The sequence below is a fragment of the Caretta caretta genome, chromosome 16, assembly GCF_965140235.1.
Source record: "Caretta caretta isolate rCarCar2 chromosome 16, rCarCar1.hap1, whole genome shotgun sequence".
Classification (NCBI taxonomy): domain Eukaryota; kingdom Metazoa; phylum Chordata; order Testudines; family Cheloniidae; genus Caretta; species Caretta caretta.
The window spans coordinates 15,848,141-15,866,712 of NC_134221.1; the positions used below are offsets into that span (position 1 = coordinate 15,848,141).

The following is an 18,572-nucleotide window of genomic DNA, read 5'->3' on the forward strand; positions in this document are numbered from 1 at the left end:
GAGATGGTGAAAGGAAGAGAAGTTGAGAGCAATATTAATAAGTTCACATGGTTACAGAGATTAGCAATGTATCTAAGTTAATAGTTCCCAATCATTTAAGAGTACTGTTTGGACTTTTTGGCCCCAGACCTAGACATGGTTAACTAGCCTACTTCTCGTAGATATCAAAGCAGAAGTGGGTCTTGTGGAGGGATTTGGAGGGAGGAGAAGGTAGAGTGACCTTATGGATCAGTTCAAGAAGTATGTTTCATGCTTGAGAGTTGGCATGGAGTCAGTTGCAGGAGAACTGGACAACTAGGCAGTCAAGGCTAGCATTACTGACAGAGCAGTGGGTGACATGATGACATACAAGAATGAAGAGACAGAGATAGAGTCAAAAAGGATGTTCAAGGTCAGGATGTGAAACTAACTTGATTTGGTGGTGGAAGGGGAGTGCTAATGGCAGGATTTAGTGGGGAACGTGTCTGAGAAAGATGACATTAGCAGTTCCCTTTTGTATAACTGGTGAGAGGCAACACAGGAATAGGGAAAGGCAGTCTTACATTTTAGTAACAAATACACATGCTTGTAAAGCTAACTACAATTTAAGACCCACAGAAAATTAATTTAGAGTTTGTTTTCTAGCTATTTTCATCTAACTGAATGTTGGTTGGTTGACCTGATTGATGGCAAAGCTTGTGTTATAATTGGAAAGCATATTTGTTATTCAGTTTCAATCTCCAGTGATGATCATTCTCCGAGCCAAATATATGATCCTCTCCAGTTTAATTCAAAATTTTTAAAAATTTCTATTTTAGATGCTGCATTTGGATGAATTTAACAGGTTCAGAATGTTCATTATTTGGCATGAATACCGAAAAACAGCAAAAGTAATAAATGTCTTATAGACCTGATGTTATCCAAGTTTAAAAAAACCCCAACACACATGCAGATATCTTAAATGACTGTCCACTTTTCTCCATGAAAAAAGAGGAATAAGGTAGGCGTACTAAAGAATGCATTGTTACAGATCTATTATTCGTCAACTTTTCACTTTCAATCAAGATACACATTTGTATCTAAAAAACTGCTGAAAGCACAATTTCGGGGCATCCTCTGCATCTGAATTAAACTGGGGCTTTTTTTTCCCAGTGCCCCACTCTCCCCACCCGTCCCTAGTATAAGTAACAAGAGACCATTTTCTGAAGGTCGTCTGAACGATTTCAAAGGCGATAACAAATCAAAATGTTCCCTGCATCTAATATCAAACACGGTTGGTGCCAACACTTATTAGTGGAATCGGATTCAACCCCCCCTTCCACCCAAACACACACACATCCAGCTTTGAAGTGGAAAGAATGCAGGGATCAGAAATTACCCAAGAGACAGTTCTGGCTGTCTTTGAAGCTTTCCTTTGATACTACTATTTCTTTTCCTCTCTTACGCTAGGAGGCTAAAAGCTGCCCTTTTTTTTTTTATTGATATGGGGTAATTAATGAAGCCTTAGCATTAACATAACCCAAGTTCCTTAACATGATAATTCAACTGAGACACTTATGTTTCTTTAAGTAAGTCTAACTAATGCAGAATTAGGAATTTGTCTGAACAGTAATGTTAAATACCCACGCCAAATATGCCATGTCATGGTTCTTCCCCATCTCTGTATTTACAGAAAAGCAGCCTGTCAGCATGCCAAACAAACCTGAAGAAGAGCTCTGTGTAGTTCAAAAGCTTGTCTCTTACCAACAGAAGTTGTTCCAATAAATGATATTACCTCACCCACCTTGTCTCTCTAAACAAATCTTAATGCAATTTTATTTCTATTAGCAGAATTAGGATACTAATGGCTCTGTTCATGAAAGCCTGCCCTTAAGGATGAGCTGCATGGATTTATTTTTTCAGGAATCTGGATGACATTACTAATAATTAAGGTCATGGTTTTGTCACGGAGGTTGCAGAAGTCACGGAATCCGTGACTTCCAAAGACCTCCATGACTTCAGCCCCGGCAGCTGGGAGCTGCAGGGTCCCATCGCCTCCTGCAGCAGCAGGAAGCTGTGAGATACCCCTGCTGCCAGAGGCAGCAGGCCCCCAAGCTCTGAGCTGCCACGGTGGGGCAGGAGGACTCCCCACAGCTCCCTGCCAGGCACCGTGGCAGGGCAGGGGGACCTCCCGTAACTCCCCACCAGGCACCACAGTGGGGCAGACCCTGGAGCTCTGAACCCCCACGGATGGTGGGGGCCCTAGAGCTCCCAGCCACCCCACACCTGCACAGCCCCTTCCCATTTTATCATGAGTATTTTTAGGAAAAGTCAGTGACGGGTCATGGGCTTCTGTGAATTTTTCTTTATTGCCTGTGACCTGTCTGTGACTTTTACTAAAAATAACCACAACAAAATCTTAGCCTTACTAATAATTACTTTCCATGTCTGGATTGCAGTGCACTATGAGTATGTCAAGGTTTGAAATTAGGGGAGGCACAATGCCACCTCTACAACTACAGACTAATTAAAATGCATCAGCATGTGGTGGAATGTACTGGGCCAGCAATAAAGCAGAGGAGACTGCACAACCATCAGAATACAGCATCTATTGTATGGAAAGAGCTGCCAGGTCTCACCTACTGTTTTTCAAAAAAATCCAACAAAAAGGCGTGCGGGGTATCGTTTGCAATCTGGCAAAAGCAAGTTCGGCAGGTCTTTTGAATGCTTCATAATTAGGGCCCTACTTGAATAGTGAGATTGTCAAAAAAAAATAATAATAATTGCAGCTGAGTTGTGGACAAGCCATGGAAAATTGCAGAAAAGTAACAACGGATCTTATTATTTGAGGTAATAAAGTCCATTATTACTTTTCTGCGACTTTCTGTTTTCGGCAGCCTGGGACTGAGAGTGGGGACTCCCACTGTCAGCCCCACTCATGGCAGGACTCCCGCTGTCAAAGTTTAGGTGGAAGCTTAATATTGTGGAATCCACAATTTCCACAATATTGCAAGTTAAGTAGGAACTTATTCCTAATTCAAATACAACCAGACCTTTTCAGAAAATGACTGGTCCTTATTTCTTTGCCAGTATGCAGAAATCTTAAAATAAATAAATAAAAAACCACAAAACAAACATTGTCCAATTTCTCCCCATGTTAGGTTAAGACCGCCTGCTAGATTTATTTTTTCCTCTTCATTTTGAATACAGTGTTATTTTTTTCTCATAAGAATAAAAATGATTGACTAATTGCATTTGCTGCACTCAGATAGAGTAGAAGCTAGCTATTTGGCAGCTTCCTTACTCAGCTCTGCCAATGTACTTCCATAATGACATGTAATAACCTGGCTATTCTACTCTAAATTTTTTTCTGCAACTGCCAATTGTTCCTAACTATGCCAATCCTGTGTGGCTCAACAGCGTCCAAGAGAATCCACCAAACTCACTGCATCTATAAATCCTAAACTCTGATCCTTAGAAGTATCAATATCTACCCTACTCTCATACCAAACGCCTCAGCATTTAGTGTAACATTCTTCCTCTCCAAGATCAAAACCACATAAAAACTTATTCATGCCCCTGACCCACATACATTTGCCTTCATGTCTCTTTTCAGATCCACCTTCCACTCTAACCTCAAATCATCTTCTGGCCCTACCTTCACACTTAATCCTCCAGTTTTGGCCTCCTATTTATGTCTTGGAACTCTCCAGTAAGGGGGCTCCTCTTAATTCTGCTGCCTCTTTTGTCCAAACTCTCCCCATCCTTTCCTCCAAGCCACTTCCTGTGCACATTTCACCTTAAACTGTTATTGGACCTGCCTCACTGGAATATCGGGAAAATTAAGTGAATGATGTTTGTACAGCAATTTAAACACAAAGCACAATGTAACTACTACTATTGTTCTAACTTCTATTTCCTATTTGGTTTATGATAAAGACAGAAACATAGGAATTGCCACAGTAGATGAAACCATTGGTCCATTTAGTCAGGAATTTTCTCGCTCATAGTGATGAGTACCAGATGCTTCCAAGAAACAAGCAAGACATCATGAAATGGACACCTATGAAATAACCGGCTCATAAGGAAAATTTCTTCCTAACTCCTTTTGCAATCCTAAGTATTGACTCTCTCTCTCTCTCTCTCTCTCTCTCAAAGATGATGTCTGAAATCTCTCCACAATTCTCTCCATTTCCTTTCTATTCCTCTGTCTCTTCTTTTTTGGTTCTGGGAGTAGAAGAGCTGGAGTTGCAGTAGGCAACCGCTCTAAAATTCTTTTCCACAGCGTCTGTCACAAGGGAAAAGGAAATGGAATTTACTATAATCACGCCTTCCCAGCAGACACAGAAAGTAAAGAGCATTACTGCAAGAGTTCAGCCCTACTCTTCCTCTCCAATTACCAACATATTTAATTAGGGAAAAACAGGTAGCCCACTGCCTGTCAATATGCATTCCAGTTGGGCAAACTAGCAAGCTACATATTTATTCACTCAACATTTTTAAGTCAAAATTGCTGCTGGTTTAAGTGGACACAACTCCGTCAAACTCAAAGGAATTATGCCTGCTTATACCTGCAAATAATCTGGGCCTTCAGGTTTGGGACTAGTAAAGTCCTAGACTAGCCTAGTGGAATAGTGAGCTGACGAGTGAGTGACACAAGTTCATACAGTCTCACTGCAAGTGTTGGCAAAGACTGGAAGTGAAGCTGAAATGGTACACTCCTCTCATCAAATTATCAATGCTTTTTAAGAGGAGTAGGGTTATCGTTTTACTTGCATGCAAAACCAGAGGTTTTATGGTTTTTAAGAGTCTCCTTTTATTCACTAATATCCAGAATATCTCCTGCTCCAGGGTGTATCTGATGGATAAGTGAGGGTGTACCTAATCTGCATTACTAAGCGTGCAGATTTAAAACCAGTGGGCTCTCAAGCAATTTCTATTCTCCCCACTCCATAAGGGAGAATTTCTTACCTGGAAAACAGAGTTGTACTTCCCTTTAACAGAGAGCTCTTAACCTCTTCTGTGGAAGAGAGGTTCAAACTCAGCCACTGAACTTAAGGGTCAGTACATAACATGCTGCCGTGTGCTAAAACACGGGTTCCTCTTTTGAATGGAAAAAATCTCTCATTATAACATGGCCTATGGGTGCCACATGCTCATCTAGCTATAAAGAACTTTGTATTTTAATGGGATTCATAATAAGGGGAGAAAGCTCCTGAGAGAATGTGAATGACAGAGGTGCTCAGTACTTGTTACTGGCAAGGGTGAGTTGTGTTGGGTGTCTCAGCAAGAGAGCTTATTCCACTCTGAAAGAGAAAATAAAACTAAGATGAAGGCTGTCAGGTCCCATTAACATCTTCTGATGCTATACAGAGAGCCATATGGAGTGCGCGCCATCAAAAGAAAGTAGAGGTTCAAGCAGGTTGAATTTTTCATAAAGCAAGTCACTCAAGGAAATACAGGTTACACTTTCTTTAATAGCTGCTGTTCGAGATGTACTATTACCAACAAGCAACTTATTGAGGGCTACCAACGATTTTCATAACAGAGTTTATCAACTTGAGTATAAAACTAGCCCAAGATTTCCCAGTGGCTCTCAGAGACGAGAAATGTGAACCCTGGGCTATTGATGTGCTGGTACATTGAAAAAATGTTTCCTCAGTAGACACTATTAATGAGGCAACTGTGGTGTAAGGTGATAAATTAGAAATTCAAGCAAGGGCACCAGGGCTTAGAGAAAAATCAGACGTTTGGGTATGAAGAATCTGAGTGAAGTGTGCTAAATTTAAAGCTGAAAAGCTTTGCAAAACATCAGCCGAGCCTCTTGTGATGGTTTCTTGTTCGCAAACATACGTGGGATGAGGCTTCTTTTTTGTAGTTTCTCAAAAACCAGGGTATCGGGGTAAATACGAAGTTTAGCCCTGCTAGAGATGAGGAAACCCTACCTTGCCATCTTCAGTGTGGACATCCTCATTATATCCTTTTACGATTGTCCGGTCAATGAAGAGACTTCGCATCACCACTATCACTTTTAGCACTTTTCCTAAGGTAACCTGTCAATAACAAGACAAGGACAAAAACAAAGCTGAAAGAGAGCTGGGTGAAGTCTGCGTTCACAAGGTCATGGAGTTAATGGCTTACATTTGTGGGAATTTCAGTTTGCAAAATTTTACAGGAAGATGAAAATAAAGATCAAAAATACTGTGTGCATGTGTGAGGAAGAGAGGCAGATAATAAAAGACAGAATTAAGTAAATAGTGTAGACCATTTGTGTCAGAAAATTTTTTAGATCATGAAATTCACCTGTACAGATATGACACTGCCAAACAACTCTTTCTTCCTTAAATTAAAAAAACCCAATGTCAAAAATACTGAGCAAATGTGACTGTTTCAATATATTTTATGCTCCCCAACATAACTGCATGCATAACAAATACATTTAAAAAGAATCATCAGACTTTGCTAATGCTACCCCTGAAATGCATGTTCAGGGTTTAAAGCACAACATTTTCACTTTAACAAAAATGTAAAAGGAGGGGATGTTTTTAGCAGCAAGACTTTGTATTGCATATTACATGCAATGTGACTTCTCCTATGCAATTGTAGCCTTGTAAAACATGTACTGGAAAAACTTTCAAGCTTTGACATTTTGGGGTTCACCCAGATCAGTAATGGGTTTAATCACTGTCTGCCTTGAAACTCTGGGTGTCTTGTGGCTACTCTCACATTCCTGGAATGTCACACATTCTGGTACGTGTGAAATCGCACCGTCTTGCCCCTGCTGGCATGCCCATCCCCCTCCACGTGACACTGCATGCACCATGTGTGCAAGGTCATACTCTATGTGGGGTGCCATAATGAAGAGCGCACCACCACGACCCCCACTCCTGCTGGCATGATCTTGCACACACCATGTGTGAGAGGTTATGCTGTCGGGGGTGGAGCGGCATGCTCTACTTTATGGCTTCCCTTGCCCAGTACCAGATAAAACCATGTCCGGGTTTGTCTCATTACCACATGGGGGACAAAGAACTGGTTTATAACTGGTTTTGGTTTATAACAAAAAGACTTGTTTATAACCTGAAAAATGGCTTCCCTACTGTCAGCAGCGCACAAGCCATCCTCTGGCTTTGCGCAACCTGGTTACTCCTTGTAGGCTGATCTTAGTACCCTTCCAGCCTCAAATTTGCCTCCAAATCGTCCTACTGCAGGGACCAGTCCCTCTCTTGGATCCTCACAGAGAAAGTGAGAGGTTCACTGCCTTTATGGAGACAGTAAAACACTTCCAAGCTGTTAGCTTTACAGAAGTATACTCTTTATGGAACTTACACAACAATGCTGATTTATAATCAAAGCAAGTTAATAGCAAAAGTACACAGATTAAGTGATATCAAGTAAAAGAGATAAAGGCAAAAATATCTACAAGCAAATAAAAGTGAAAACACACAGCTAGAAGTCCAAAACTTAATCAACCAAGATGCAGTCTTTGTTCAAGATGGTTTCTCTCACCCACGGTCTCCTTTCCTGCTTTTACTGGTTGGCCTGCCCAGGACCCATCACACAGATCAAATTGCTTTGTTTCTTTGTCTCCTAAGGTGAAGGATAAAGATGGAGTATCTCTCTGTTCCTTATATCCCCAAAGGGGTTGTTTTTGTCTTACAAGTCAGGAAGGCCTCCGGGAGATTCAGTCTCCCTGGGGCACAGGACCCACGTTAATTCTCTGTCGAGTTCAGGAGCAGGATAACCCCCTGGTTTAGCTTGATGGCTTTGTTTACTGCTAATATGTAAATTGAGGTAAACTCACTTCTCTTTGTCTAGGACAGATCTGTTTATCACCTTTACCTAGGCTAGGCTGTCTTGTCTTAAAACATGTCCTAGTAACATCACACAGAGAGAATTCATAACTTCACATACAACATTAGCATATGCATTTTACAGTGATATTAATAACCAGAGCGGTGGTAGCTTTTAGATGATACCTTACACACTTACCTTTTGGATAAATATCATGACAAGAGATTGGGTGAAGCGAGTTAGTTGGGTCGGTCTCAGGAGAGACAGAGTACCTGTGCTAGTGGGCATTAGGGCTCTTCGGGTCACATATATCAAGTACACAAACATGATAAGCGCCCAAAAAAGAACACCTAGTTAGAAATTGGGTCACCCTTTTTATCATACTCAGAGGAGGACTTCCCAACCAGCAAGCCAGAATATTTAGCCAGATTCTTTGACTATTAACCTGATCCTGCATAAGTAATGTACCATGTAGTAAGTTAACATTTCATTGTAACTTCGACTTAATAAAAAAATGAAATAAAAGAAGGCTAGCGTGATGCCCCTTTGGGAAAAAAATAAAAGGGGTAGGGGGCAGATTACAGCTACAAGAATAAAAAAAGGTTTCAATTTCAATAGTTTTAAGGGGATATTTACCCTTCTATTTTTAATTTATTCTGTAAAGAGTAAACATTGTGACAAAGCTCTGTCCTTGCCTCCCTGGGTCCCGCGTTTCCTGGCGGATTTCGCTAGCCTCAGAGGCTCACTGTGACCCTCCATGTAACCCTTCTTTCTCTAGAGGCGAGGGTCACAGTCTACTGAGCCATTTTCATCATAAGCCCAGCAAGGGAGGTGAGGAGAAGTTATCTTTCCTTGCAAGGATAACTCTTTGCAAGTCTCTGTGGTCTCCCAGTCTCAGTGATTAATCAGGGGGCAAAGGTGGGGGGGGGGGGGGAAGCCCGGGCCCACCCTCTACTCCGGGCTCCAGCCCAGGGACCCTAATAGTATCAGCTATGGTCGCTGACCTTTTAGAAACATGACATGTACAATTCCCTGGGCTACTTTCCCCACAGCAGCCCTTACTTCCTCAAGCTTCACTTCACCCTTACCTCAGGGCCTCCTTCCTTGTGCCTGATATGGTGTGTACTACTCAGCCTCTCCAACAGCGCAACTTCCTTCCACAGCTCCTGACATGCACCCCCCCGACAAGCTGGGAGGCTTTTTACTAGTTTCAGCCAGCCCCTGATGGGCTTCAGGTGTCCCAATCAACCTAGCCTTCTCCCTGCCTTCTGGAAAGTTCTTAATTGACCTCAGGTGTCTTAACTGACCTGGAACAGCTTCCATTTCACTTAACCTGGTACCAGGGATTTGTTTAGCCTGGAGCTAATAGATCTATCTCCCACTACTTTTCTATAGCCATCTGGCCTTGCCCCGTCACAACATATAAAAAGTAAAACTAGCGTCAAAGGACCTCTGTAGGATCCAGTGGAATATAAGAAAAGAAATAAGCCTTAATTACTGACAAAATACAATAATTAAGAAAGCATTTTAATGTAATATCAATTTACTTTTCAAAGATTAGTTTGAGTTTTAAGGTTGTTAACAGGATGTGTGTCCAACAAGGATTTCTGTCTTTGTGATTAGTTATACAGACAGCATTACATAGTTTTTCCTCAATGGAAAATCATAAAAGTGAGAAAATATCTGTTAGATTACTTAAATCCATCTCCCAGCCAGTAGAGGACTATTTTCTACTGTATGTTCTCCAGCACTTTGTGCAGTTTAGATTAAAATGCACCAGAGTGATGGTGCTTCCACTGCTAACCTTGACAGACTATTCCACATTCTAATAAATCTCATTCTCCGTAGTTTTTCTGATTTTTTGCCTTAGCCCGCTGTAGTCTGGGGGGTGTGGTGTGCGCCCAGTGTGTAGGAGGCTGCGGGTTCAAAGCCCCTTTCTTGGGGGGGAAGGACAGCTCAGTGGTTTGAGCATTGGCCTGCTAAACCCATGGTTGTGAGTTCAATCCTTGCAGGGGCCATTTAGTGATCTGGGACAAAAATTGGGGATTGGTCCTGCTTTGAGCAGGGGGTTGGACTAGATGACCTCCTGAGGTCCCTTCCATGCCTGATATTCTATGCAAGTATCACTTAGGGGGGAAGGATAGCTCAGTGGTTTGAGCACTGGTCTGCTAAACCCAGGGTTCTGAGTTCAATCCTTGAGGGGGCCATTTAGGGATCTGGGGCAACTATGGGGAATTAGTCCTGCTCTGAGCAGGGGGTTGGACTAGATGACCTCCTGAGGTCCCTTCCATGCCTGATATTCTATGCAAGTATCACTTAGGGGGGAAGGATAGCTCAGTGGTTTGAGCACTGGTCTGCTAAACCCAGGGTTCTGAGTTCAATCCTTGAGGGGGCCATTTAGGGATCTGGGGCAACTATGGGGAATTAGTCCTGCTCTGAGCAGGGGGTTGGACTAGATGACCACCTAAGGTCCCTTCCAACCCTGATATTCTATGATTCTATTCTATGAATTTTTCTTTTCTTAATTTCAACTCATGGCTCCTAGTTATCACTGTACCACTTTTAGTAATTCTCAATGCTTGGTGTGAGATTCTCATCCTCACACTGGCCCCTGTAAACAGGGTAAAGTGGCTCGAGGAGGCCTGTACACAGCTGTGACAGGATAAGAGATGATTTTTTTTTATTGTTCACCAGGACACCTAGCTGGATGAACAGGAAGAGGGCATATTCCAAGCTTGCTGCCATCTCCTGCCAAATTTTGTCTTCATCAGACAATCATCCAGGTACAGGCAGAAGTGAATGCTTTCTTCTCAGATGGGTACCATGACTGCTAGGCATTTTATGAAGATCCTTGATGCTGTGGAGAGTCCACAGGGCAGTACTTTGGACTGATGGTGATTGGACCCCAATGCAAATCTCAGGTGCATCCTGTGGGCTAGGTGGATGGCTACGTAGAATTACGTGTCCAGTCATGAACCAGTCTTGAACCTGAAGAGATGGACTGATAGAGTCAACTGTTACCATCCTGAATCTGAGCTGGCATATGTATTTGTTCAGTTTCCTCAGGCCTAGGACAGGAATTGCTCTCAGGTCAAAGAGTTGGATGAGGCTGATTTTAAAGCCTGTACATGATGCGGCTTAAATTTCTTGGAATGGAGACTGAGATGGGGAGAAAAACTTGAATGTGTAAAGAACTGGGCAAGTTAATGCTCCATCCTCGGGCATAGAAGACAAAGTCCTAAAATGTATCCATAGAAGACAAAGTCCTAAAATCTTACCCAGTCTAACGTAGCTTTACTGCCAGGCCACCTGCCCTCTTTTATAAATGACTTATGTATACACATGAATCTAACAAATAAAGGAAAGAACCTGTTATTGAAATATGTGCTAAACGTTCTAAATTTTAGCACTTAAGTACATTGCAACTTTCAATCTTATGTTTTAAAAAATTATCAATCTGGGTTCTTCACAGCTGCCAGGTGTTGGAATATTAAGTTTCCTATTTTATACCCATGTTTTCTTGACAGCGGAGTTCCAGTAGTTTTTATGACTGAACAAGAGGGAGTGGGGGTTTCAGCAATTAATTTATTCTAGGACTTGAGTAATCCCCAAACTGAAGGGGTTGTGGCTCCTGTCAAAAGGATTAGGGAATGGAACAGAACTAGAGGCAGAAATTTTGGAAAGGTCACTGTGGTAAAGAATGATTAATAGTAATTTCTGTAATGTCACTGAAAGAATGAGGCCAGTAATACTCCACTCAGCAATGGCTGTACAACAGCCTGTCACCTAAGTGGGGAATGCTGTGAGATTTGGAAGCCGCAAGAGCTCCCCATAACTCCTTTCAGTGTGGAACAGAGTCCATATTACTACTCTGAGCTCCAGCAGTGCAGATCTCTTCTTTTGGAAGTCAAGTCCCACTTGCCAGTCCTTTTTAAATGAACACTCAATGTACCCCCCCCCCGACCTGCACACATGATAATCATAGGGCGCTACTATCAGTGTAGAGATCTGCTACTTTTCAATTTAATTAAAGTGGGCAACATTTTTTCCCTTCTAAAGCAAACTTTTCCCATTAAACTTCAACTTCTTCTGTCGATACCCTGTTAGACAGCACTTGGCTTTTTAATATTTCGCCTGTAGGATATGTGCCAACTCGCCCTTGATGTAAAAATTTTAATTCAAATCAATACATGTACAAGGTCACTTTAAAATTCAATTAATATGAATGGAAAAATATGCCCCACAGTTCTGTGAACTGAAAATGGAACAGCTGCAAGTTAAACACTCATGTAGCACCTGTTTTGGTTCTGTGTCTACTAACAATGCTGTTCTAACTTGGTTTTAACCACTGTGTGCTCAATCTGACAGTTGAGATATTCATAATGCCGTTTCCTAAAATGGGAAGCTCCAGGATAAGGAGAGACAATGTACTGAAATATACAACTTTACTGACAAAAATAGGGGTAAAATAAAAATCCCTTTGTAAAATCCTAGATTTAAAAATATTTTGTCTAACACTAATAGAACAGATGATGAACAGTGCAGATGAACATTTTAAGCCAAAAACGAGGGACACTTCAGAGAGGTAATCTGAACATTTGATTTTGTGATTCTTAGACTCCTATAAAATGCTCACTTTAATTAACTTACTGATAGAAAAGGAAGCAAAAACAGTCTTTCCCTCTCCAAACTGGTAGTAGCAGGGTCAAAATTTTGCTTAAAATGGTCAAAATTCTGTCTGGAGAAAATATCTTTAAATCTCCTCTTTGTAACTTTGGTACTGTACTGAAAATTATGACAAACTAATTGGCTCTTATAGGCACTAATTAAATACTATTATAGACATCCTCTGTTAGATTTATTTTATATTTTGATATTAGGAGAGAGGTTGCTGAAGGCACCAAGTTCCAGTACTATGCAGGAAAATTCCCTCAACTCCAGATTGCCTCTCAGAATTCCAGGGAATCCTCTGCTGATTTGAAATGCAGATTCTCTGCAATGCAGAGCTAAACAGAAAAAAATATTATTTTCAGTTCACTTGCATACCTAATGTCACTAGGAATGTGTGTGAGCGAGAGAGTGCGCGCCCGGGTGTGTTTTCATTCACCTTAGGAGACAGTGATGCATCAACAAATTAAAAGCATAATGAAGCTGTGCACGTTCACCAGCAAAAGGCCAGCCCACCTGCTCCTTGCAAAATAGTCAGAACTGGTCTTTTTACTCTTGTATCTTGATAATCAGCAGAACAGCCACGAATCATATTTGTACGTGTATTGAAAATATGAGCATTAGAAAAGCACCAGACTTTCTATTAGCTATTTTTTCCCTCCCATTTTTCCCTCTCTCTCATCTGAGGCTGGTATGAATGCTGCAATTCCCTTCACACAATCATTATTCTTTAATGATGCCTATTTGTAAATAGCACGATAGGATGCAATTAAGCCATTAGAGGCTAAATAAACCAACATGCTAATTAGGTTCTTTACAAGAATTTTTTTTTAAAATGTAGAGGCTGGAATTTACCTTTCATTAATCTAACTTAATTGCAATAGTGCACGTTAAAAAGTCAACACAAATTAAGGTCTTTAAATGATTTTCCCATATTAAGGATCAGTTGGTGATCTTTTCCCTCAGTAACAAGGCATATTCTGTTAATAAGGAGACCAAACTGGCAAACAATATTGCTAAAAGGTTAGAAGACAGGTTTTGCCCGTGGGCCAGTCACATTTATGGTATAATTATCCCAGTCCAATGAAGATTAATTTGCTACTGAAGACAGTCTCTTAAGTTTCACTTTCCTCATTCTAAATTTTAATACCACAGTAATATTACTGGGATGGGATGGGAAGGATGTCTGACTTCCGTCAACAAATAAGAAGCTCTACTAGAGCGTCAAAATGGATCGCTGACACTCTGGAATTGGATGCATATTCACCTATACAGAGGAATAGAAGCTGAATAAACTCATCTCCAGCTTCTCTCCACCTCTCCCTGCTCCTTCTTCTTTCCTTCGCCTCCTCACCTTACTAACTCCCACCCACCAAAAGCAGGTAGAGAGTAACACGCACACACACACTCCAGGGCTCTGCTGCTCATAGATTATGCTGGTTCCATAGAAGTTCTTTCCTATCTACAACCCATAAGGTGACCTGCCCTCCACACTGCTTGTCCCTGACCTGAGGAGACAGTCATGTACTAGCAGCACAGGGAGGCAGGCCAGACTGTGATGGTGAAAGGAGGTGGGGTTTGATGCAGGGACAAGGGTTTGAGATTGGTTCTCCTAGTTCTGACTCTGGCAAAAGAAGCTGTAACTCAGTGTCCCAGATAAATACTGGAAACTGGCAAGTCTCCAAAATATTAAAAACCTCACAATTAATCAGTGCCCTATAAAAGATTTTCTTACATTTGGTTGATTGTTCCCATCTTGCTTATGCACAATAAAAAGTTCATTGTAAATACAGAGAGGAGATATTAACAATGGTCACTTTTAAAATTTGCTAATTTTGCTTTAGAAAAATAGAGGAGGGAATACTACAAATGCTGAGGAAATCAAGAACAACAAGCAAGATTTTAAGGATGAGGCCTTATACTGATTAGCATTGGGGGAAATAGGGATTTTTTTAAAGTAAACATTACATTGTTCAAGCATAGATGACTGATTCTAAATCACTGGATAATGAAATATATAAAAAAAATGTTTAACTGCTCTCAGGATAAGATCTGATAGAACAAGATTCAATTTGATATCTTTTTTCATGGTCAAATTATAAACCTCAAAAACTGGGTTTCCAATAGAAAATGGTGGTAATTTTAATTAAAGCACTGTGGCTACAATATATAGAAAAACAAAAACTGAGCCAAAAAAGTCTTCCATCTTAGTGAACAGATGTCTAGCCCATTTGCAATTAATACGACCCAATTCCATACAATCAGTCTGCTTAAAATGCCTGGAACAAGATTTAAAAGTTAAAATGCAAATTATCTGATTTTAATGAGAATGAATGGAAACTATGTCAAAAATCTCTCTCCTTTTAGGGCATGAAAAGTAGATGAGGGAAGGAGTAGGTAAAAATCTAGCTAGCAGTATAAATGTATACAATGAATTTATCATCAAAAAGATTGCTTGATAAAAAAATATCAGAAGAACATGCTATTTCTGAAACGAGCTTTGTTTTGGCAGAAAGTATTTTCCAAAATTAGAATTCAGTTATTTAAATCATTGTGTGTTAGAAACAGCTCAAAACAATAAAACTCTTCCAGTGTTTTTTAAAGCACATTTTCCCAGTGTTTATATCTGCTCTACTGTTCCTTTTATATGCCTTTACAACATTAGAAGGCAGTCAGTCCTGGTGACAGAGAGAGGCAGAATGGTCTAGTGACTGAAAACAGAAGAACTTGGTTCTATTCCTGAATTCCTGTGTGACTTTGGATAAATCACAACTTTCCCGTGCCTCATCTGTAAAATGGAGATAATGCTTACATTAATTTGTAAAGCCCTTTTTGATGTTTGAATAAATATGCTACCTTATATATATTGGCATTATCATTAAAATATCACACCACAAGGTTTTGAATTTTGATAATGGTCACAAGATGGTTGAAAAAGAACCATACTGTGAAAAGTCATTATAGACACAGGGCAATTGCGATAGTTGAATTTTTAGAGACACTCTACCTTAAAACCAAAGATGACATTTGCACTGGCAATTCTACTGTTTCTAATATCGGTATTCTCTTTTCCTAGCCTTATAATCATAGTAAAACTTGAGAAAACTGTTAGTTTGGAAAGAATGAAAGGACAAATGATATTCTGTGGGTCTGCCAAAATCAGGAGAGTTCCACTGCAAAGAAACAAAATCCTGTCTTCTTAATCTGTATTTTACCTATTACAAATAAAGTGTACCAGTTTTGATCACCCCAGTAATATGAAAGCCAACAGGGAAGAAAGCTCTAATTATTTTGAAATACATTGTGCATTTCACAATTTATTAAAGTTTTAGGGTATGATCCATTTACTTTTATTGGAGCAACATCGATTTACACCAGCTAAGGATCTGACTCTGAACGTACAGCCGCTTTCTGGAGAAAACTGCTGACTGTAAATCTTGTTAAAAGTGACTTTGCATGTAATCTTGACATTATGGAAGCCCAGGTGAGAGAGTACATAAAAATGTCTACCTGCTTCACACTAAGTGGTTCACTACAATCATAAAAAGGGATTTAAGTCAAGTATGAGTACTTTTCATTCAAAATTGAAGGTCTTCTTCTGATTATTAAAAGGCAGGCTGCAAAATGGTTAAAAGTGACTTAGGGCTCTCACACTGCAAGGGTCACAAATGACTTCCCATTTTGGCACGACTGCTGCCATCACAAGGAAGTATGCTTGATATGATCTCTGAATGTGCTCTAATTCACACTGAGGGCTGGTTTGGTCCCTTCACAGCCCAGGATACAGGGAGCGCTAGGGTGGCTTACAGTTCAAGCACAGGAACATCATAATTGAGAATCAATCCCAGTATGTTTATTAAGATAGGGTCCATGTTCTAAAATTTTTTCAAAACTCTTAATTTAGGGAGATGAATACTTTCCCCCGGGCAGTGATCACCACAAAGTAACAAAGAAGATAGTTGATCTCACAAGAAACACACCTGTTTTACAAAGAATGTTGTGTGGAATCTAACAGGTTAAATAATCAAAGAAACAACAAAAAGTCTAAGACAATTCATGTATTCTTAACATATTAGGAAAAGTTTATCTGTTTATCATCCCAATTTAAATATTGCAAGCTAATGGAAGTTGAGCAACAAAGTCAAAGAAAAACCTTAAAAGAGTCCTCTGTTCACTCCACTGCCATAGCAAATTAATTTTGCATAGCACTTTTATTGAAGCTGATCTAAAGTGAATGTTTGTCTTCTTTCATGCATAGCTACAAATAAAAAATTAATTGAAAAATCAATAGTGTAGATTGGGATTAAACTGCACACTGAAATACCATGATAAACAGCTTTTAAAATCAGTTGAGGATTTCACACAGCTCTGAAAGATGTCAATGATTTATGTGTTTGGTCTATGCAGCCTAAATCCAAGCTAATGAGGTACAATTGCTGTGTATAAATCTGAAACACAAAAAGACTCAGTTGTCTGGAAGAAGCAACAGTCACATAGGATTGCATGTAGGAATCTTTCAGAATCAACATTTATGCTTCTAGGAATAGGTTAGTATCTTCTTGCTTACTGGTTGCGACTTGTGTTGAAAGATGTATACTGCTAACTGATGGACAAGCTTCGCAAGAAGGTTACTACCAGTTGAAAGCAAACCTGCAGGTCTACTTTTGTTTGCCAGATGGTGTCTTTCCAGTGAGAACTACTACTTTTGGGACATTGAAGGAATTGTGGATTACAGTAGTCACAACTGCTATTGTTAAAGTTGCAAAACAATTTCTAAATTCTCAAAACTTTCTCGAACAATAATCTTTTGGGCTAACATTTTCAGTGTAAGTTCTCTTCCCAGAGGTGATTTGTTTTGGAAAGTTTGAACAAACTCCTTCATCCTTTTGAAGTTATAAAAGGTATAGCAAGCATATTTTTACCACTTCCCCCATAAAGATAACTAAGAACAGCTAAACTTCGAAACTTCAAACTAGACACTCAAAAAGGTCATGATAACAGAACATGCATTGCTAAGTCTGAAAATGAAAATGTTTTAAAACGAAGGGCAAGATCATCCTCTGAGTGAGAATTTCCAGGGGAAGGGGGTGGTCGTGGGGCTGGAAATTATGAAGTTCTCCTTGTGGAATTGTCTTGCCTTTGATTTTTTGGGATAGAACATCAAAGTTACATCCCCATTACACACAGAACAAACGGGAGGTTGGTTCCCCAAACAAATGGACTTCTCTTGGCCTCTGCATGTGCCCTCTTCCAGCTCCCTAGAAGCAGGATTCCAAATACATATCCCGAAGCCCCACAATGAGAGTTACACAGCGTGAAGGGTTAATTTAACATTGAGGGAGGCCATGTTTTTGACCCAGCAGATCCCTTCCATAACTTCCCCTGCACTGACCTACCATTTTGGTCTCTTCCACTCACAAAGGGAGAGGGCACAATCCAGCCCAATGTTTGAAAATATGGGCCCTCAAGGTCACAACAATTTGGGCCTTCTTAATATACTTGTTCCTCATGCCAATACCTTTATTAGTAAGTATATACTTTTCTTGGTCAGCTGAATTATTTTAGAGCATGCTGGATGCCTTGCAGTACAAAAGCAAGACATGTCCCCTGCCTCAGAGAGCTTACACTATAATTTCAGACATAATGCAAAACTGAGGGGGGACAAAACAGTAGGGAAGGGATGGACAAAGGTTGCATCAATGAGATTATATAGTTATTTAATAAAGACTACTTGGTAAACAGATTGTTGATACAAATTTTTTAAATTAAAATAATACATGTCTTTTGAATCACTATTTGAAGTAAGGGAATGAACCAGGAAGCGTTGTGGCAGAGAAAAAGTGCCGTTGTGCAGAAACTCTAAACTGGACTCACTTGGGACTCTCACTCAGATATCGACAAGTCACAAGTATTAGGGAAGACTCACTTTTCTCTAGTGGCACAGGTACCAGTCTCACTGCCCATCACAGAGCCCCTTTCACTGACCGATTGTGGCTGAAACCAGCAAAAGCTGTTATGGCAGTGAGGGGCAAATGGAAGATGCCATATTGGCAACATAGCCTGACACAGATGGGAAATAGAAGGAATAGCTGCCTGAAAAGAAAAATGATCATTACATGACCGTATACAACAAACAACAAAGTTTCATGATC

At 40.2% G+C, this 18,572-nt stretch overlaps 1 protein-coding gene across 1 annotated transcript in view; it reads right to left on the minus strand.

Annotated features, from left to right (window-relative positions):
• The window catches only part of MED27 (mediator complex subunit 27), a 184,885-nt gene that overhangs the window by 24,255 nt on the left and 142,058 nt on the right, over window positions 1-18,572 (minus strand). The window contains exon 5 of the mRNA XM_048822906.2: window positions 5,904-6,011. Coding sequence (XP_048678863.2) covers window positions 5,904-6,011 — 108 coding nt within the window. The remainder of the gene's footprint in view (window positions 1-5,903; window positions 6,012-18,572) is intronic.